At 32.8% G+C, this 23610-nt stretch overlaps 2 protein-coding genes across 2 annotated transcripts; one reads left to right on the top strand and one right to left on the bottom strand.

Moving 5' to 3' along the window:
• Window positions 1-11605: 11605 nt before the first annotated feature.
• On the top strand, window positions 11606-15505 carry LOC115701377 (BTB/POZ domain-containing protein At5g48130). Its single transcript, XM_030629158.2, has 4 exons — window positions 11606-12592; window positions 12708-12777; window positions 12884-14017; window positions 14193-15505. The coding sequence occupies exons 1-4, from the start codon at window positions 12498-12500 to the stop codon at window positions 14886-14888; spliced, it is 1995 nt and encodes a 664-aa protein (XP_030485018.2). The 5' UTR covers window positions 11606-12497; the 3' UTR covers window positions 14889-15505.
• LOC115701378 (thymidine kinase a) lies at window positions 15037-16462 on the bottom strand. The gene is made up of 4 exons (XM_030629159.2): window positions 16108-16462; window positions 15882-16026; window positions 15646-15767; window positions 15037-15551 (listed from the first exon to the last, which is right to left on the bottom strand). The coding sequence occupies exons 1-4, from the start codon at window positions 16248-16250 to the stop codon at window positions 15236-15238; spliced, it is 726 nt and encodes a 241-aa protein (XP_030485019.1). The 5' UTR covers window positions 16251-16462; the 3' UTR covers window positions 15037-15235.
• Between the last annotated feature and the right edge of the window lie 7148 nt (window positions 16463-23610).

The following is a 23610-nucleotide window of genomic DNA, read 5'->3' as shown; positions in this document are numbered from 1 at the left end:
TCTGTAAACACTTCGAGAGTCGTAGCTAGAATTTACTTTGTCTTCCTTAGTGATATGCACGATATTATCTAACAATCAACATAACTAAAAGGGGAGTAGGTCATTACCCACATATAAGGGGGTCGAACCTCTATAATTCTATGTGTTCTTATTTATTATTCTTAACTCCTTATTGGTGATTAATCAACGTCTATTTGACTCCGAGTCAGCCGGCTATTTTTCCAATCAACATCTTTGGTGCTTTCATTGAGAGCTTTAAAATTATTACGAAGATCTCATCTCTTTTAACCTAGTAATCACCATGGTCCTCACAAGGAAAAGCGTGTCCACAGAACCCCGAGATCTAATGGATGTGGATCCTAATGTCCAAGTTCCATCAATTGGTGACAACCCGATCAACCCTGCCCTACCACCTCGGGCAAATCCATCTGCAGGGTTTAGACTCAAAGACCCAGTCAATGCCAGGAAAGATCCAACAATTACCGGGCAAGTCCTAGTCAATGCTAGACAACCTACCCAAAGTTCTCTTCTACTTTTATACTTAGAATTTTGAATTCTACTATTCAAGAGGGAATGAGAATTTGAAATCCTACTCCAAGTAGGAATTCTCGGAGAACATAAACAATTTTCCAAGATTGCCAAAATTGATGCCCACTTGGTAGTTTCGAGAGAAATGGGCTTAGTTCAAGTCATTAAGTCAACCTCACACAAGTGTAAAGTTGACGTAAGGGGCAAATGTTTACACTAAAACTATCCATGATGATGTGCACATCAATGTTTGACACATGGCAATAAAAAATATCCCAGAGTTGAGTAGTTCTGAATCATAGCAAGTCGACCTGGGAGGGGTCCCTAGCCCTGTGCCCGGGTTGACTTTGGAAACTCCAAAATAGGTGTTTGGATCCTACCAAGTTGTTTCCAACTCACTATCTTTCAGTATTATGTACCATGAAGACATGAAGCATCCAAGTCCAGGCCTCGGGAGCTGAAATACATGAATCAGCACCTCAGATTTCAACTCGGTGCCTAGGGTTTCACCTAGCACCCAAGTTGACAACCTAACTAGGGTTTCAGTTTTCGAGACCATGTTAGTGCAAATGGGTCAAACTTGACATTGAGACATGAAATAGAAGTACCACAGATATATTTGAGGCATCAGAATCATATTCAGAGAATTTTCATTTTTGAGCACCCAGTGCCCGGGGACCTAGTGCTCAGGTTGACAATTTGTCAATTTGGGCCACTTCCAAGCATCAAATTGAAAATTTGACTCGTGCATCTTCTTTTTCTTCATCAAAAATGGGAAACAAGAGTTTTTGGAAAAGAAATAGACCAACTTGGAGGCCAAAATAAGGGAGCAGCGCTCAGATTGACATTATGTCAACCTGGGCCAATTCTAAGGAGTTTTTTCGAAAAGTCTTCTGACCATATTATCAGTTTTCGTCAAAGATTAAGATTCAACTACTTTCAGGAAGCAAATAGAACTTCTAAGAGGCCTAAAACTAGACCCATCGCACAGGTTGATACCTGGTACTGGGCCCAACATCTAGGTTGACATATTGTCAACCTTGGCTGTTTCCAATAATGTTTCCAAAAAAGTGTTCTTGGCATTTTTTTTGTTTTCGGAAATAACAAAGTTATAAGTGAACTCAAGGATAAAATGTCAGCTACAAGAGTATGAAAACTGAGCCCAATGCCGAGGTTGAATTGGTGCTAGGCCCAACGCCGAAGTTGACAATCAACCTGGTGCGCTAGTTTTTATCACTCAAATGCAAATTCTGCTCCGACAATTCTTTCAAAAATGGTAAAAAAAAAAAAATAGGATAAGAGACCTTGTCTTCAAGTTCAATAACCTTGGAAGTGTCAAAACATCATCCCAGAAGCTTGAAAAGAAGCCCCTAGCGCCCAGGTTGACATATGGCCTAGTGCGTGTTGGAAATTATTTTACCAGGATCTTAGATCTACTCACAAGTATGTTGTTTAAACACCCTAAATATGAACTTTCTAAAACGATAAATTAAACACATATAAAGTTAAGAAAATCTTACATTGATGCAGCGGAATTAATGTCTCCTTCCACTCAGATCTCTAACCCTTGTATCCTTTCTGTAGCAGAGTATAATCAAGATCTGAGCCCGAATGTCCTTCTTCTTCAAGTTTGATCCTTCACAGTCTTCCAATCTATGATTGAGTTACTGCTTGCTGTGTGTGGACACTTACTCTCTCACTAGGGTTCGAAATTGATGAAGGGAAAAGAGAAGAGGGATTTCGGCCAGGTATAGAAAGTGGGGAAGGCTCAGTTTTTTTGAAGAGAGAAATTTCTGTCAGAAAGGCTTGTGAAAACTTATGATTTGACTAAGCCATCACTTTCTATTTATAGGCATCTACTAGGTTTAGGTTAAGAATTATTTGGCATTAAAATAATGAAAATATTAATTTGAAAATCCACAATAAGTGGCCGGCCAAGGTGTAGTAGCGGGCCCCACTTGATTTTGCAGTTTTATCAAATTTTATTTTTATTTTCTCAAAAACGCTAATTTTCCAATTCTAACCTTTTATATGCCAAAACTAATTATTTAATAACTAAAATAGATTATTAAATAATATTGTCATTTAATTTAATTATTAATTAGACATATAAAGTCCATTAATAAATAAATAAACCTAGAAACTCTTTTCTTTACAATTTCACCCCTACTTAGTGAAAATTCATAAAATTAGACATAGTCTAACTTTAGAATTATAATTGATCAATCACGAATCAATTAATGAGTCTTACAAGCAGAATATTCTCAACTAGAATGGGGACCATGGATCTATATGTTGAGCTTCCAATAAGTGAACCAAATTTACCAAGTAAATTCCTACTTATTAATTCTTCATTGAATCCACTCTTAGAACTTAGAATTGCACTCTCAGACTTATATAGAGCATATTATATGTTTCACGATATCAATATGCTATCTCATTTAACCATTGTTATAATCTTATTGTGATTTAAAGATCCTCTATATAGATGATCTACATCGAGATGGGATTTCTTTACCATTCTCACCCCTCAATGTATTTTGCCCCTTAAAACACTTAGCTACCTGTAAATGGTGTTTAGTGATCTAATAATTAGTCAGTTAAACAAGAGCTCATCCATTTACTTCTATTTGCTAAGCTCGAAGGGAATCATCACTTGACTTCTATACACCAGTAGAAGCTATAGATTCCATATTTATGTTCAGCACTCCCACTCAATCATACTATCATGTTCCCAAAATATACGTATCACCCTGACCTAAAAGTAGGCTTAACTTATAAATCAAAGAACATGAATAGCACTCCTGAGTTGAGCCTAAGCATATCAGGATTTAGATTCTTTTAATCTTAAGATCAACTACTGATATTGACTTGGAAAGATATGTATAACGGTAAGTTTGTAATATCTTAACTTAGTTGCAATATCGGTCCAGTCCAATGTATACTCCATACATTCGAAACTAGTATACTTTACTAATGTCCTGGAAAGAACATAACACTTACTCCAAGTGTAAGTACACATCATCGCTGATTATCACATTAGTGTAAATCCAATAACACTGATGAAACAGGGACCAAGACTTTTGATTCATATGATCACAATCACATTCTACTGTGTTGACGATACTGTAATTGTGAATAAACATATGATCTGGATTTAACTGATTTTGTGTGTGTGAATGTAATAAACATATTAAACCATTAGCATGTAAAATTCATGCAAACATCAATCACTTCAAATTTCTTATATTGATAAATAATCAGATTGTAAAGAGTTTTATTTAGGGCATAAAACCCAACAGTGCGTTGGAATCTGCTTATCCAATTCTAATTATTTCTCGACCGCTCATCTAGTTTTTTATAATGATTGAGAGCTATGAAGTCAAAAGAGTCAAATTCACAACTTATTTTCACTTTTCCGACAAAGTCACTTATTTTGAAATCAGGGAGTTTTGAGTCTCCCATTTTTGCAAATAGCAACATCTCCAAGAAATGGTAACCAGCTTCACCAGAACACAAAAACTGGCTAAGTGATGTCCAAATATCACTTAGGCATAAAAAAAAAATACATCCCCGACACGTTTTCCTACTCACCCAGCATCTAGGTTGACTTCAGATGTCAACTTGGACGCTAGATATCAACCTGGGTGCTGGGATGTCAACCTGGGCGCTGGGCCGAGAGTAACCTTCAGTAAAACGGTCATAACTCACTCAATAATGATCTGGTTGATGCAATTCAACTTGCATTTTGAAGCCATTTCAATGCTCTATCATTTCATATCTCGTACTCCAATCACAATTCTGAAGTTGTCAACTCCTAATTTTACCCTCAAAAGAGTTACAAATTTAAACTACAACTTACTTAAAACGGGTCCCATGGATACGACTCAAGCTCCGAAAATTGACGAACGATCTTTGTAGTCAATTTTACTGCTAGATTATCATCATTGGTCAAAAGTAGCCTAACTGTATTTTTTTATATTTTTTTTTCATATTTTATTAGGACCTCCTCTCCTATATAAGGAGAGCTCGACTAGATTATTTTTCACATTAGGAAAAGCACCCATAAAGTGAGAGCATCTCTCTCTAGTTTCTCTCTCTAGAAATTAGAGCTTTCACACTTAGCCAATTTTCTTGTAATTCTCGTGAGAAATAAAAACTCGAAATAGACGTAGCTCCATTACCATCGTGACATGGGGAGTGGACTACTATAAATATTGTGTGTCTCTCTAAATTATTTACTTAAATTTATTATTCATCTTGTCAATCTAGTAAGCTGGTATTTGTAACTTTTTAGCGTCAACAACTCTTATAGTTATTACATTTATTACAAGTAAATTGTATTACTTAGTTAATTATCTCATAAATGTACCATAAAAGTGTTGTAAACATATTAAACTTGTTATAAACAAATTAATGAGTCGATAATTTAATAAAAACTAAGCATGATTGTTTATATAAACAGGTTGAACAAGTAAGGTTAGGTCATTCCGTTTATAAATTGATTGAATTTGTATTTTAATTTTTCAACACGATTAATAAATTGCTCAAATTTGAGTTTGACATTTACTTGTAAAATCTTGGCTTTTACATGACATGAACACGATTTGTCACCTCTATCTGTAATTGATAAATAAAAGTTTTATTATTATTATTATTATTATTATTATTATTATTATTATTATTAAATTGTAGGATTCGTTAATGTGTCGTGCTTTAGGATTAATTAAGGGATATTGGCGACAAAACTACCTAAATTACATGATTTGTGACACTTAACTTTACTAACTATTTTTTGGTGGTAAACCCTCCAAACTACCATTTTGTTTTGCTACTTACATTTTCATCTAAAAAAATTTATTAAGTGCCAAGTAGATTACCCAAGTGTACACAAATGTACAAGTAGTAAATTTTTAGTTGTCTACATAATTTTAATTATTTAAATATTATAAACATAATTTAAAAATTAAAACATAAATAAAAATGTTAAAAAATAAATAAGACATTTCTTTTTTCATTTCATTTCCTTTTCTTTTCTACTTTCTTCCTTCCCTTCCATGTTCTTCATAACCACCTACACCACCATGACAAACACCACCACCACAACTACCACTATCACAGTTACCACTTGAAAAATATAACACACAATATAACTCACCACCATCACTCCACCTGAACCACACAATATAATTCACCACCATCACTCCACCTGCACTAGGGGTGTTCATTGGACCACATCCAATGTTTTTAGACCTATCCAGATCCGATCCAATTTTATATTGGATGTTAGATTTTATCATCTAATCTGATTCAATTAATTTTAATCATCCAATTGGATGTTGGATTGATAGATGTTGGATTGGATCGGTTTTATCCGTTGGATACATTTTATATATATTTATTGGTTTAATTTGGGTTTATTCAATATTTTAGACATAGTATTTTTTGGATCGGATCGGATCCATCCAATATTTTAGGTCCAATATATATTGGATTGGATTGGATTGGATCCATCTAATCCAAGAAAAAAAGAGTAAAATTTTAATATTAATTTTTTTTATATATACATATATATCTAACGTATAACAATATAAAATTTAATTACTCATCAAACTAAATGAAAATACTAATAAGTTCGATTCGATGTTGGATGTATTAGATTTTTGGACACCTCATCCAACATCTAATCCAATCCAATTGGATATTCAAAAATATCATCTGATCTGATCACAATTGGATATTCAAAAATATCATCTGATCCGATCACAATTGGATATCCAATGTTTAGCGGTCTGTTGTAATTGGATCGGTCGGTTGTCATTGGATTGGATCGATTTATGCACACCCCTAACCTAAACTGTAAAATAAAAAAATTAAAAAATTAAAATCACCACAACCACCACAATAACCTAATATCACAAACTAATATTTTCCTCCTCACTATCACCCAAGCCACCACAACTACCACCCGCCACTCGCTACCACCAAAATCAAAAACAAATCACCACTACCACAAACTAGATCTAACTCATTCAAACATTCACCATAAATTTTGAACACTGAAACCACAAATAAAACCTAGAGGTTACAAGGAACCATGCATAGCACTGAATAGGGAATCGTCGAATACACCAGCTACGCCTAACATGTAAAATGGGTGCATAAGAATGTTGTGCTCAGCTTGGAATACAATCATGAAATTGAAAGTACTAGAGATTCCTAAAGGCATACCATCAGAATAGCTTAACCCTAGATCACAAACCAAATCAAAATCCAAAACCACAAACAAAATCTAAACCCAATATCACAGCCAAATCAAAATGCAGAACCTAAGAGGAAAAAAAGACGTACACTTGAGTGATGGTGGACTCCGCCTAAGTTGCTACCAATGGCAATTGATCTCCGCCTGTGAGAGATAAAGAGCACACTACAAGAAAAATGAGCATTACTGAGGACAAATTTCGTTGGTAAAAACCCCTGTTTTCGTCAGTATTGCGCATCAATGAGGACATTTCGTTGGTAAAAAGTCGTTGAGAATACTTCGTTGGGAAAAACGATTATCAACAACGACTTTTAATGTCGTTGGGAATAAAAATTATCAAAAACGACAATGTCGTTGGGAATAATATTTATTTATTTATTTATTTTTAAATCTGAGTGCATCAACAACGACATTGTCGTTATTGATATTATTATCAATGACGACAATGTCGTTATTGAAGAACTTCTACGAAAAAAATAAATAAATAATTATATTAAAATTATTTGTAATTAATTATTTATATATATTATTATATTAAAATTATTAATTTTAATTTTAATTTTTTTTAATTATTTAATTAATTAATATATAAAATTATTGAATTAATTAAGATATAAAATCATTTAACTAAAAGAAAATATTTAGAGTCACTAATATTACAATAAGAGTAAGTCATAAACATTATAGTACTGCCTACCTAAATATAAATTAGTGTTCATAAAATATTAACAAACATATTAGACCGATAGTTCGTAAAATTAAAATAGATATTCTAAAAGAAGTTTGTAGTAGCATCGTCCTCATCACTAGCATCTCGAGGAACATCCGACCCAGGAACATCCGGCCTCTGTGGGTAGTATGGCGGCATTTGCGAGCTGGTCATCATCTAAGATGTCTGCTGCCCATGTAGTGTCGGCATCATTTGAGATGTCTACTGCCCTTGTTGTGTCGGCATCATCTGAGAAGTCTGTTGTCCTAGATATGTCTGCGTCATTTGAGATGTCTGCTCCCATGGTTGTGTCGGCATCGTCTGCGATGTGTTCTGATATTGCTGCCCTTGTGTCGACATCTGGACATTTTGCGGCATCTGTGACATTTGTGGCATCCGAGGCTCGGACACATGAGACGTCTGAGGCGACTGCGTCATTATATTCAACAATACTTGCGAATTGTTTGGCGACTGAAACATAAACTGCATGTATGACTGGTACATTTGACTGTGATTGCCATGGTCACCCAAGTCTTATCGATTGCCATCTACCAAAAAATTTACGTTGACTACATTATAATCAAATTGACTACTGTCACACGAATTTGGTAATTTTGAATGTGTAGTTGAACTAAGGCTAATCTTACGTCATTTTATGAAACTTTTTTTAACTTTTATTTTAAACTATACTTACATTAAATATTATAGTATTTATCAAATTATTTGTTAATTTTTTTTATTACAAGAATTTATTAATTATAAAATTTATCACTTATTCAATTATTAATTATTTATATTTAACTAATTAAAGTTATTTATAATTATTTAATTATTTATTATTATTTTTTATAAATATACAAAAAATCTTTTAAATTCAATTACTTAATTTTAGGATTTGTTTCACTAATTTTGTTAAATAAATATTAATTTAAATAATTGTCCATTTAAAAAATAACTTGTTACTAGTTTTATAAGAAACTATTAACTTATTATAAATTATTAAAATAAAAAAAAAATTATTATCTCATAATTTTACCGAAATTCTTTTATTTCAATTATTTTTATTTAATAAAATAATAAAATTTATTTATTGATTCAAAAAAAAAAAGTTATCTATTAAATATTTAATTATTTATTATTATTTTTTAAACAAAATACAAATTTCATTTACGTCATTTTATGAAACTTTTTTTAACTTTTATTTTAAACTATACTTACATTAAATATTATAGTATTTATCAAATTATTTGTTAATTTTTTTTATTACAAGGATTTATTAATTATAAAATTTATCACTTATTCAATTATTAATTATTTATATTCAACTAATTAGAGTTATTTATAATTATTTAATTATTTATTATTATTTTTAATAAATATACAAAAATATTTTAAATTCAATTACTTAATTTTAGGATTTATTTCACTAATTTTGTTAAATAAATATTAATTTAAATAATTGTCCATTTAAAAAATAACTTGTTACTAGTTTTATAAGAAAAAACTATTAACTTATTATAAATTATTAAAATAACAAAATTTTTATTATCTCAAAATTTTACCGAAATTCTTTTATTTAAATTATTTTTATTTAATAAAATAATAAAAGTTATTTATTGATTCAAAAAAAAAATAAAAGTTATCTATTAAATATTTAATTATTTATTATTATTTTTTAAACAAAATACAAATTTCATTTACGTCATTTTACGAAACTTTTTTTAACTTTTATTTTAAACTATACTTACATTAAATATTATAGTATTTATCAAATTATTTGTTAATTTTTTTATTACAAGAATTTATTAATTATAAAATTTATCACTTATTCAATTATTAATTATTTATATTCAACTAATTAGAGTTATTTATAATTATTTAATTATTTATTATTATTTTTTATAAATATACAAAAAATCTTTTAAATTCAATTACTTAATTTTAGGATTTATTTCACTAATTTTGTTAAATAAATATTAATTTAAATAATTATCCATTTAAAAAATAACTTGTTACTAGTTTTATAAGAAACTATTAACTTATTATAAATTATTAAAATAACAAAATTTATTTACCTCAAAATTTTATCGAAATTCTTTTATTTAAATTATTTTTATTTAATAAAATATTATATTTTTTATTAATATAATTATTTCTTAATATTTTTTATTGTAAGAATTTATTCAATGTTAAATTCATTACTTATTCAATTATTAATTATCTATTCTCAACTAATAAAAGTTATTTATTGATTAAAAAAAAATAAAAATTATTTATTAAATATTTATTTATTTATTATTATTTTTTAAACAAAATACAAATTTGATATACTTAAATTACTTAATTTTAACATTAATTTCATTAGTTTTTATAAATAATTATTAACTTATAATTTTTCTTTTTAAATACCACTTTAATATTTTTTATAAAAAAATTACTAATTTATTAAATTAACCTAATTTTTTTTACTATATGAAATTTTTTAAAAAAATTGGACAGCATAACATTTATATTTTACACTATACCCAAAAAATTTTAAACCTGATTTATACAATCTTAACAACTTTAAAATACATTACACATTTTTAAATATTACAAATTTTCAAAGTAAATCAAAAATTTATTACAATACAAAAAATAACAAAAAAAAAAAACAAATACAAACACACATACTACTTTCAGATTATACACATCTATATTAAAAAGAAAAAAAAATTACAATCACTTAAAACAATACATACATTATTAAAAACGCATACATATAACTCAAATACATATATATTTAAACATATATCTAAAATAAATATTACAAACATCTAAACAAGAAAATTTATCTACGTATTTATAAATACATATATAAATATAAAACAGTATATATACATATTACAAATGAGGGTATACCTCAAAAATCGCCGCCGGTGGTGGGCTGACGGAGGTTCAGGCGGAGGAGAGACCCGGTGTTGGGCTGAGCTGACGCGCGACTTCAGGTGGACGATGGTGGTGGCCGGACGTAGCTTCAGGCGGAGGGTTGAATGGGTTAGGGTTTTTTGAGTTTTGAAGGGGCTGGCTGAATAGAGAGGAATTTTTGGCTGAAAAATGGGTTAGGGTTTTTAGTTTTGGCTGAGAAATGAAGAAGGCTCACTGTAATTTTTCTTTATATACACCGAAGTTCCCAACGACATACACCAACGACATTGTCGTTGGTGGCAGACTGATCACTGCAACGTGTCAGTCTGTCACCAACGACAATGTCGTTGGGAGCTGAAATAGGAGGGAAATTTACCGCCTTTTAAAACGGCCATTTTTCAAAAATAATCAAAACCTTTCCCAACGACAATGTCGTTATTGATGATAAATTTTTTTTTTTAAAAAAAAAATAATAATAGTTGTCCCAACGACAGGTAAGTGTCGTTATTGATAGTACCATTTTTAATGAGGACTTTTTGGCGTTGGTAATAGTGGCGTTGGTATAAACCATTATTGTTGTAGTGGCAAGAGAGAGAGAGAGCAGTGAGGTTGAGAGGGGCAATCATGAGAGGGAGAAGGGTTTTTTGGGGTCTAGGGTATCGACGGCGGACGAATCTAATCTCGGGGGTCTGGGGCATCGTTTACAGAAGAATCATAGATCTGTTTGAGAGAGAGAGAGAGAGAGAGAGAGAGAGAGAGAGAGAGAGAGAGAGAGAGAGAGAGAGAGAGAGAGAGAGAGAGAGAGAGAGAGAGAGAGAGAGAGAGAGCATAATGAGGGCAAGTGGGGGAGAAGAAACTCATGAGAAAGGAATGAGGAAGAAGAAGAAGGAAAAAGAAGAAGGAGAAGAAAAAGAAGAGAGGAAGAAGGGGTTGGATCGTTCCAAAAAAAAAAGTAAAAGAAAAAAATAAAAATAAAATTATTTTTTTATAATTTTTTTTTTAAATATTAATATGAGGTGAACTAATTAAAATATAAATATGTGTATACTTGTGTACTTATCAACAGCATTCACATTTATCATGTTATAATTTTAAGTCTATTTTTTATATCATATTGACATGCTCGAGCCCGCCCTTATTTATTTTGTCGGGCATTGCTCATTCATGTTTCATGCCATCTCAATGAATCTGATACCTGAGTTATATTTACAGCACTATTACTATTGTGGTAATTGGATAGATTTATTCTACATAATAGAAACAGCGAAGAGGCAGTTAGGTTTACGTTATTTTTAATGACAATAATAATAATAATATAATAGTATGGGGATTGAGAATTGATGGCAAAGCAGAAGAATCCTTCAATCAAAGCATCCAAATTTTGAGAAATCGTGCCGTGCCTGCTGCTATTATTATTATTTGATTTTAGCAACACTAAAACAAAAACAAAAGCTTAGCCCGCACTTCATCTTCTCCTTTGGAATATCATATCTCATTTTCATCTTTTTACTTTTCCTCTTTCCCAATTCATTTTTCTTCTTGAGATCTGATCTAACTCCCCTTCACTTACTCCACCGCCTTCATCCTCAACTCACAAATTCAACCAAAACAATAATTTCACTAACACAACTTATTGTACCTTAAAATTAATATCTCTCTTCTTTTACATGATTTCATATACTTTTGCACATTAGTATTATTATTATACTTTTTACCATGTTCTATTCTACTGGCCGAGGCCAAGTGGTTGCACCAAGAATTCAACTTCTCATCACTCGAGAACCTTTTCTGAAGCCTTAAAAATTGGAAGTTCACTCGTGTGCATTTGACTTTGACCAAAAAAAATAAAGAAATATGCATGAAAAATTGCACGAATGTGTGTGGACTAGAGTACAAACTGACTTAATAAACCAAACCACCTCTGCTTTCTCTTGCCTTGTATTTATTTCCCCTGGTTTTTCTTAATCCAACGACTCTAGTTAATGCGCAGTCTTCTCTTATAGGATTTATTAATGCTCCCAACATCTAATCCCACTCCCACACCCAAAAAAAACTCTCAACTGAAATACATTTCATGGTCTTTGCCTAGTAATGGAAATTGCCAGCTCCAAACACACTTCACTCTCTTTAAGTCCTTTCTCTTCCCCAAACGTTGGGGCCTTGCTCAAAATTAGAGTCATTTCATGGTCAGATGCTTACAATTATACTAATGGATTCCATTTTTACTTGTTTTGTCTACTATTCTTTTCTTTCATTTTTATTCTTCTGATATCATGCTTTTGTTGAATCTTGTGTTCTCAGGAGCCAAGAGACTGGCTTGCCTGTCACGGTTCGCGTTCGAGTTGGTGACAAGATCTTCAACCTTCACAAGGTTAGATTCTTTGTGCTGTTTAAATTCAGTCCAAGATTTGTGTTCAACCAAATCACAAGAATTAGCTTAATCCTTAAGTCTTTTATTTGTTTATTGATTTTTGCAGCATCCGTTGTACTCAAAAAGTGGATACTTCAAGAAAATATTGAATGAATCAACTGAAATTGAGCTACCTGAAGACTTCCCCGGAGGGCCAGGTAGCTTTGAGATGATTGCACTCTTCATCTATGGCTCATCCACATTGGTTGACCCTTTTAATGTGGCAGCCCTTCGTTGCGCGGCTGAGTTTCTCGAAATGACTGAAGAATACTGTCATGGAAACCTCTGTGAACGCTTTGATCTCTATATGAACCAAGTTGTACTGCAGAGTTGGGATGACACACTAATAGTCCTCCAAAAGTGTCAAACTTTGCTTCCCTGGTCTGAGGAGCTTCTGATTGTGAGCCGCTGCATTGAATCACTAGCTTTCATGGCTTGTATGGAGATTCTTGATCCAGAAAGGAGAAGGGACCAACCAGTAGTCACACTGGAGACACTTGCCAAGCGAAGCTGGAGCTGTGAAACAATGAAGGAAATTGTTGGTCAAGAGCTCTGGATCAAAGATCTTATTGCTCTCCAATTCGGATTCTTCAAAAGGATTATTGGGTCTTTGAGAAGACAAGGCATGAAGGAAAGATATGTTAGCCCCATCATTGTTTTCTATGCAAACAAATGGGTTCTCTCCAAGAACTCTGGTGAAAAGTTTGTGGATAACAATATGAATCACAGAGTTTCAGTAATATTACAAGGTATTCTTGAGTTACTGCGTTTGAGGGAGAAGGCCAGTAGAGCTATCCCAGTTGGGTTTTACTTTGCCTTACTTTCTAGATCCCTTGAAGTTGGTTTGAAAGATGATAGTAAAGCTAAGTTGCAAGAGAAAATTGTATCGTTGTTGCGTTTTGCCCAAGTGGAAGATTTTTTGGTTCCGCATAGTGGGAAAGAGCCAATTTCTTCTAGTATGGAGTTGGTTACAATGGAGAACATAATTTCTAGATATGTTTTGTTAAACTCGGACTCAGATCATACTCCCTCAGCAAGCAACTCAATCGTTGCAGACCTATGGGACTCATATATCTCACTATACATAGCTTCAGACCCTGACCTGAGGCCTAAAAGATTCATGGAACTCATTGAAAGAGTTCCAATACTTCACAGACAAAACCATGATCAACTCTATAGGGCAACGAACACCTTCTTGCTGGTAAGCTCTATTTAAATTCCAACATTTTATTCAAATTTGAAGATGAATTATAGATAATCGAGTCAGATACTTGAAAATAGGATGTTAAAAACAATATTTGACCCCTCAGTCCTGAGAGTGAACTGAACTAGAATCAGTAGCCTTAATCTGAAATTATGCTGCAAATGTTTTTCAGGCACATCCAAACGTGTCCCAAGATGAGAAAGCTGCAGTATGCAAATACCTCAGTTGCCAGAAGTTATCACAAGAGGCTTGCATTGAAGCAGTTCAAAATGAATTGATGCCACTGCGCTTAATAGTTCAGGCACTTTTTGTGCAGCAACTCAACACACACCAAGCTTTTAAGGAATGTTCAGACTCATTTCGATACGCGCATTGTGGAGAGTACTCCGGTAGCCTCTCTAGCTCTAGGTGTCAATATTCCAGGAGCTTGCATCCTGGTGATAGCCCATTTACAGAAGGAGCAGAGCCTACTAGTAGACCCTTGAGCCTCTTGTTGCAAAAAGACGCTGCCGGTCCAGAGCTCTCAAGGGTGGAGTTTGAATCAACAAGCTTCAGAATTCAGAATCTTGAACAAGAACTCATGTCATTGAAGAGAAGCCTTCAGTGGCAAAACATTTCAAAGGGAACTTCAGAACCAAGCTCCACCAAGCAACAGAGTTTGAAACCATTTGGCAAAGATAATAGATCGTTAAGCAAAAAGATTAATCCACTTGGACAAGTGACAAGCTGCATTGGGTCTGTGAATTTTGCTTCACAAAGGAAGTATGCTAGTAGACTACTTAAGATCATTCGCCGCTTAACCTTGTTTAGCAGCAGAAAAACAAAGCGAAAGCCAGGCACCTCTAGCCTACGGTCCAAACCACTGTGAGTAAGAGAAAGAGATGTATGAAACTAGAAAATCGACAAATTTTCATCATTACAAGAGTACTTGTAAAGTAACTTGATTCAATAAGTTTTGTGTACATGTATAACTCTGTTTCTAAACTTTACTCATACTATGAATAAAAATTGCCCATAAACAAATATCTTCTGAAACCATATTCCATTGGTTCTATACATGAAAATTACATCAAATCAAGCAGCATTCATATATAATGGAGTCATGGAAAGTCCAATGAGCTCCATGTAACATAATAAACTAAAACGAAAAAGACAAATACAAATAGAACATATTAAGACACACAGTAAGGCCAGCCAAAACAAGCAGTCATTATATTAAGACTGCAAAAGTATGCATTCCAAGTTACTAACTAAACAACTGGTGGGGGCTGCCTCAGTAGAAATTTCATTCTTGATCTTATGAGATGACTCAATAACACTTCTCGCAGTATCAACAACCACTTGGCCAGTGACGTAGTGGAGGCGACAGACCGGCATATAGAGATTAGCGCCACCAATGAGTTCGGTCTGTGTGTCACCTGTCTTCCTCAGAGTAAAAAAGGCCCTCTTGCCACACATTTCACAGCGTGCTGTCAACTTGGTGACAGTATCAGCAAGCGGAATCACATCTAGAACCGACCCAAAACTCCTCCTACCATAAGGGTAAGTGAAATTCAACATAAGAATACTAAACTAAACCAACTAAAGACTTGAATTATTTTCATTTTTGTTTATCCAAACAGTACCTTAGGTAATCACCATCAAGGCCAGCAAGAATTATGGTCTTTCCATCATGATCAGCAACCTGGCTACAGAAATCGTAGAGATCGTCGAAGAATTGAGCCTCGTCGATACCAATTACATCCAACTGTAAATATAAATACACAATATTAAAAGAGAAAGAGACAATTAATTATTTTCTTCTTTCAAAAAGTCAAATGAACAACCCATTAAAGATTAAGGAAGAAAGAGTCAAATTTACTTTCTGGTAAGCATCCTCCCCAAAGTTTTGTCTGAAAGATGAGAGATCAGGAAGGACCCAACATGGGAATTTCACTCCGTCGTGGGTCACAACCGAATCAACGGCGTATCTTGTATCCTTGCTTGATTTAATCATTGCAACAGTCCTACTCATGATCTTTCAAGTGTTAGACAATGAAAATCTTCAAAGAAAACAGATAAAGAAAAATTGAGCAGAATGAAGGTACCTGCCGTTGTTGCTTTCGGACTTAACACGACGAAGAAGAGAAGTGGTCTTTCCAGCGAACATGGGACCCATAATGACGTGGACTTCACCGGAGACGACATGGTCGTTTTTCAAAGTAGAGGAAGGGTTGAAGGAAGAAGCCATAGACAACTGATCTGAGTGGTTAAAAGAGAGGAAGAGATGAGATGGAATAAATAGGAATTGAGTTGGTGTTGTTTCTGTCTTTGAATTTTTAAAGTTCGAAAGTTTTAGAGGGAAAGGAACAAATAAAAAGACAAGAGTCTCCAAAAATTGGAGGGAAATATTTGAGGAATTAAATATAAATAATGTTGTGTCTGTGGGTGACCCACGTAAGGAAGACATTTACTTTTACTTTTTATAAACTTGTTTTGTACACTATTCAAAAGCTTCTCTGATACGCTTGTTTTTAAAAATACAACAATAAATTATCAAATTAAAACATGGTTCTAGGCTGTCTAATACAATCTTGACTTGTTTTACAACAATAAATTTTACAATGCACCTTGACTTGTTTCGGCATCTAAAAAAAATTTTAATTTAATTTTTTTTATATATTCATATATGTTATAGCTATTTAAGATAACTTACAAAATTTTGAGAAATTTGAAATAATTTACAATATTGAAAACAATGTTCAAACAGTTTATTTTACACGCGTATAAAATAAAATAGTCACGCGTGCAACACACTGTTTGATGTATTTTTCGGCATGTTAAACTTTTCCAAATTTCATAAAATATTGCAGGATGTCTTAAATAACTATAACGTGCATGACCATGAGAAAAAATTTCACTAAAAAATTATTTCGGGTGGTAAAACAGACAAGGGTGCATCAATGTATCCATTTTAAGAGGGTGCATTATAAAATTTTCCTAAAATCTTATATATTTTACAATACATGAAGGAGAACTCTCTTCTTTAATTTTTTTTTATTAGTTTTATAAATATTAATTAACTAAAAAATAAATTGGGCTTCCCATGCGATTATATTTTTTTATATATAATTAAGTTATAAAAATATATTAAATTTGATATATTTTTTTAATAAGATGAGTAACTATTCTACTAAAATTTTTTATATTTTTTATATAAAAAAAATAAATAAATATTGTAAAAAAAAAATTCATCATACAATTTCTTATCTATAAAAGAAAGTAACAAAGAGATATCTTCAAACGTTATAATAAAATAAAAAAAATAGAGGTTGGAAAATCCTCACACAAAATAGAGATCTAAAAACACAATTGAAAATTTTTATAGAAAATTAATTATACAACTTTAAAATTGTTTGAAAGTTTAAGTCGATGTTATCACCGTATCTCACTTGTAATCGCCACTACATTCAAAGTGATTGTTATCATCGTATCTTATTTGTAGTTTTGTCATTATTAATCAAAAAAAAAAAAATTCTCTGTACATAAAACAAATCATATACTTGAGTTAATTAACTACTAATAACTTTTCATACATAAGTAAATGATTTTATTATAAACTTCTGACTTGCATATTTCTAAGTATTTTGGCATGATGATGGATTACTAAACATATCTCGATTCTCAAAGTAATTTTCGAGCATAATTGTATACAACTAAAATAAATAAATAAACGTTAAAAAGAGAAATAAATAAATTATATATATTTTTTTAATTTAATTATTGATATATTTATTTAAATAGATAAATATTTATAAATTTATTAAAAAAAATAAAAAATAATAATAAATAATAAAAGAGAGAATAAATATGGTTATTAGAAATGATTATAGAGTGGCAAAATAATTCAAATTAGTTTGATTTTTTCAAGAAAAAGATTGGCATAATATCACAATTTTTTTATTTATTAATACATTTAATAATACTAGAAGGCAACTACGTGCAAAGCACGTTAGATGTTTTTTTTTTTGTTAATTTTTTTAATTTAAAAACTTTGATTTAATAATATGATGTTTAAACAAAAGTCTCATTTATAACTTTTACTACATATTTGATAATATAAGAGGTTTAATCAATTAAAACTATTACACCATAAGATAAGTTTGTTATTTTATTTTTTAAAATATTAGTTATATGTAATTTATAATTTAAGATGAAGATTTAGCAACTTCCTCTTATTTTGCTTCTTTTAATATAGTACGCATTGAAATTTTTGTACTTTTGAGTCTTCATTTTCTTTTAATCAGTGTAAATTTGTAGTGTCTAGTACTTAGCTTACAATAATTTATTGAAAATATTTTCAATACATTTAGTCTTCTCTTAAAAAATAAATTTTAAAAGTTGATATAGCGAAGAAGGTCGAGCTATGCATATTCGTATGATTTAGTCAATCTTATTTTGTTTGCACAAATGCCAGAAGGTGTGAGATTCGATTGAAACCTTATATAGATTAAAGTTATTTGTAGGTTATGTAGACTAAACTCTAGTGATATTGTTTTATAAATCCATGGTTTACTTACTCGGATAGATTTTATGTTACATAATGTAAATACTGTAGTATACTGTACACCGAACAATTGTTGTGTTAAACGCTAAATCTATACAAGTGTGAAGCTATTCTCAAGTAAAATTTTAATGTGGTGTCTCACTATTTAATAATTTTAAAAAAATTGATATAGCAAGAGGAGGATGTAATTCTATCAATTGATTATACTTTAATAAAATCCAACGACATAAATGTTTTCTTACTTGGTGTTATGATGCCATCAACTCTATTTTTGTAGCAAAAGTGCTTGTGCTGTGTATTTTTTGTTGCATGTCAAAAGTGAAAAAATGAAAATAAGAATGGGCATATCTTTAATTCTTTACTCTCTTTAATTGGATTGGCCCAAAGAACTTTCAGCCCAACAAGAGTCAAAGACTCTTTTCTCACAAGATCAGCCCAAGTAGACACAAAAACCCTAATTACTTAACCCTAGATATATATAAGGTAATATTCTAACCCTAACACACAAAAGCTACGGCAGCCACACTACTTCCCTCTCTAAAAATTTAAATCTTTTCAAAACACTTCTTCTTCAACCTAACGGCAGCAGCCACAACATTTAGGCTTAGGGTTTTCTAACAATATTCAATATTTTCTCTTCTACTCTAACAAGAAAGACACCAATAGGGATTTCAAGGGTTATTTCAAGTTTCTTCTTTTTATCTTCTAATGGCAGCTAGGGTTCTAAAGGGTTCTTCTAATATTTTCTTTTCTTCTTCTTCTATTCTAAATGGCACAACATCTTGATCATTGCCAGGGGCTGATCAATTTTCAAAATCGTATTGTTTAAGAAACGATTCCAACTATCCTGAATTATGATTATGAAACATTATTTATACTATTAATTAATGTATTTTTTTGCAACTTTTTGAAGAGTCACAATTTGTTTTATTTATGATTTATGAGTTGTGTGAATGAATTGGTGCTTGTGCAAATGACGAAAGGTTGTCTTGGTCTGTATAATTTTTTGTAAATAAAATTGGTTTACTTATGAATTGAATAGGTGTCTGTTAAAGTTAACTGTTTTTTTGGTATATTCTGTTAAAATTTTTGGTATATTCTGTTAAGTGCACAACAAAAACTGTTAGATTGGCATTTTATATATTAGGTAAGATATAAATTTATATTTAATCAAAAAAATATATAAATTTATATATATATAATATATTTTTACATATAAAAATATAAAACTAAGTTGATAATTTAAAACCGTTATCATCATCGTATCTCATTTGTAGTGATGACTTATATTTAAAGTTATTGTTAAATGTATATAAAATAAATCAAATAATGAGTTAATTAAACACAAATTTTTTAATAAAAATATATACCAAAGTCAAAACAATAATAATAATTTTTCAGAAAAAATTCACTATACATAGTTGTAATATTTTTTTAATTCTATTTTATCATTTTATTAGTTATTTAAATTTATATCTATTTAATATTAAATAATAAATATCCATATTTAAAATTGGCTCGGAAACGTTCGACCACTTGGGAGTCTTGACCACTAAATTCGACGTACAAGTGGTTTAGTGCTGCTTCAATGGAATCTGCTTGTAAAAATTGAAGCTGTCTATATTCTCCAAGGCTTTGCCACCAATCTTGTAAGATCCCAGTGAATCTTGATACTAATTGTAGCAATATATCTCGTATCTCTGCCCTTGGTTTCTGTGCTTCTAGAAGGGTCCATGCTCTGAATTCTTGAAAGCGAGATCTCCATTGATTTGGGGGAAGATCATCAAGCATGAATGTGTTGGGCTTTCCACTAAATTAATGTTTAGTGGATTTATGTCGCTCTTCTGAAGACACTTCTTCTTCTATTATTGGTTCTGTAGGGTCAAAATTTTGTTCTCGTTCAACTCCCGAGGCTACAGTTGTATGGTTGTTAGTCATGAATTGCGGTGGAATTGCTTCCTCATCACTGCTACTTTGGTCATCGGTTTCCCAATCATCGGATTGGCTGGGTGATGATGATATCTCGTCGTCGTCTGAACTTTCATCATCACTGCTTATTTCCTCGTTGAGGTTGATCTGTGGAAGATTATTCAGACAGTGCTGATGAATGATGTCGGTGATGTCGTTTCTATTCCCAACCATGAGTTGAGTACTGCATTGGCCTAGATTGTCTTGTTTCTTTTTTCGTTTAAGTTGGTCTTCTTCATCTAGGATTCGTTTTAGACGAAGAATTTGGTCTCCCATTTTTGGGGGAGATGCTAACGGCTGAGCTGATTTCGGTAATGTTGAGAACATCCATGGTGTGGAGTCTAGACCTGCAGGAAGAGGTAGTCCGTCTTTAGATTGAGTTTGCATGGAGACGTACTGGCTTTTTAGACCCTTTAGCTCTGCTTCCTTTGCAAGAAAAATTTCTTGGGGAACTTGCTTAGATTTGGCCATCTGTAGTAGTTCCTCATGTACTTGAGAAATTTTGTAGACAAGTCTGGTCATGACGGTGTCGGCTTTTGAAAATACTTCGTTGATCTGAATAACTTTGTGGGTAACCGTAGATAGTTTCTCGTCTATCTGTTGGAGGGTTTTGTTTTGGGCCAGCATATTCTCTGTTTGCCGCCTGAGGACCGGCTTCACTCGGGGTAATCTTCTTTAGGGTACCATCAGCTTCTCGGATGTTTGGGTTAAGAACTTTTGGCTGGTGAGTGATTTTCCCAGTCTCGTCCATAAAGCTGCATGGGAGTGGGAATTTGTCTTTGCTACCTTTGAGCATGAAGAGATGTGGTCTGGACTTTTTTGGTTTATAGCACGGGAGTAATGGCTTGTGCTCATCATCATCGCATTCCCATCCTGTTGGCTGAATTTCCTCGTGAAGAATTGGTTTGGAGGAATATTTGACTAGGTAGTCAAATTTTCCTGAGGGTTCACCGAGTGGGCCAATATCTTTTTGGCCATTTTCCCAATTTTCTTTTAACTTCTTTCCGGCGCTTTTCTTTTTGGGTGCTTCTTCTTGTTCATTGGATGTTGTACAATCAGAACAGTGGCAAATGTCCCAGTATATGTGCCCTGAAGTTGATTTAAAGGCATATATAGGGGAACCATTTTTATTGAAGGATGATATTTCTGCGGCTTCAGGGATGATAGTCGACATCATGTATTGAGTTGAGAAAACTCTTGGAGTTGTTTCATTCTTTGGGAAGGATATTTCGATTGAACCATCCTTTTTGGACTTGAACACGGGATCTGCTGAGTGAACTGATGGTAGTGGCTTTTGGGTCTTTTCGTAGTTGGTGATCCATGAGGCTGGAAGTATTTGTTGGAGTTCTTCTGTTGTGATCTGGCGAGGAATGTGAATGCATGTTGGTACATGGTTTGTATCGACAGTTATCATCAACGCATCTGAACTTCCCGGAATTGAGATGTCAATGGCATGATTTTGCATTCTGTAAGCCATTTGATAGTGTAATGTGGATCCTAGGGAATCAGGATCTTGGTCTATGCCTACAATTTGCAGCTGAACTTTCAAGGCATCTAGCAACCGTTTATCCCGTAAGGACATGCAGAAATTGGGGTAGAATGTGACAATGACTGTGCCTGCATTGAGTGTTGCTTCTAGAGTGCCGATGGAGGCATGCTGGAACTTCCTCATTCTCGTGTCAAGCAATGTTATTCTTGCACAAACTAGTAAGCCTTTTCTTCCGTGATGGGTTAGGGCAAGTCTTACTGCTCCGAAATGGATATGAGTTAGACCTTGGTCTATCCATTGTTGTGGAAATTCAGGAGGGATTTGGAGAGTAACTAACTGTTCTTGCTCTGTTGCTGGGAGGTTGCATTGGTCAAATTTGGTCGATTGGACATATTCTTTGACTGTTTTAGGTTTTTGTTTAATGAGGGTTTTTATCGATCGTGTAAAAAGGCTTTGGGGTTTGGAGAAAGCTTGATATGGGTTTATTAAAGGAAGGTCGGATAGGATGACTTTCCCATCATCAGAAAGATATGAGACTTCATATAGAGCATCAAGTTTGCTCGCAGAAGATCGTCGTAAAGATGGGCTAGCTGTAAGAGGCATGGAAACTGGGGTGGTATGAGTGGAGAGTTGGTTGGAAGACTCAATAATATCTGAAGGTGTAGTCATTATGGAAAAATGAATTCTCAACAAAATGCAATCACCCATTATGGAAAAATGAAGAATTTTACATCGCTCTCCCATTCAAACAAAATGAAGATGTCAATCCGACAAAAGCAAGCCACCCCGGAATGAATCCTGAACATCAAAAAATGGCCAGTGAAGAATGCAAGCAATTGCAATCACAAGGACTAATCGAAGACACTGACTCGCCATGGGCATGCCATGCCTTTTACGTCAACAACAGGGCAGAGCAAACTAGAGGAAAACAAAGGTTGGTAATCAATTACCAACCATTGAACCATTTTTTGGCAGATGATAAATTTCCTCTCCCAAACAGAAATTCCTTGTTCTCTAGCATCTCTAAAGCGAAGATATTTTCCAAATTTGACCTAAAGGCGGGATTTTGGCAACTAGGCATCAAAAAAGAAGATAGATCCAAGACGGCATTTTGCATCCCAAATCATCATTTTCAATGGACAGTAATGCCCTTTGGTCTCAAAACTGCGCCATCCCTTTTCCAAAAGGCCATGACTAAAATCTACAATCCAATCATCAACCAAGCCCTAATCTACATCGACGATATACTATTGTTCTCACCCGACGACAAGGCCCATGCAATCCTACTGGCCCAATTTGCAGATATCACAGAAAAATATGGTATCATGCTTTCTAAGAAAAAGATGGTTATTGGTCAACCAGACATTGAATTCCTTGGGATGAAGCTTCACAATGGAAAATATGAGGCCCAAGCACACATAGCTCAAGAGCTGTTAAAATTCCCAAATGAAAACCTCACAAAAACCCAGACCCAACAATTTCTTGGAATCGTAAATTACCTGAGAGATTTTGTACCTCACTTGTCCAAAATCACAAGCCCATTGCAAAATTTGCTCAACAAAGGATCTTCGCCCTGGGGAAAAGAAC

The sequence above is a fragment of the Cannabis sativa genome, chromosome 8, assembly GCF_029168945.1.
Source record: "Cannabis sativa cultivar Pink pepper isolate KNU-18-1 chromosome 8, ASM2916894v1, whole genome shotgun sequence".
Taxonomy (NCBI): Eukaryota; Viridiplantae; Streptophyta; class Magnoliopsida; order Rosales; family Cannabaceae; genus Cannabis; species Cannabis sativa.
The sequence above is the reverse complement of the archived record's forward strand: the minus strand, read 5'-3'. Positions and strand labels throughout refer to the sequence as shown.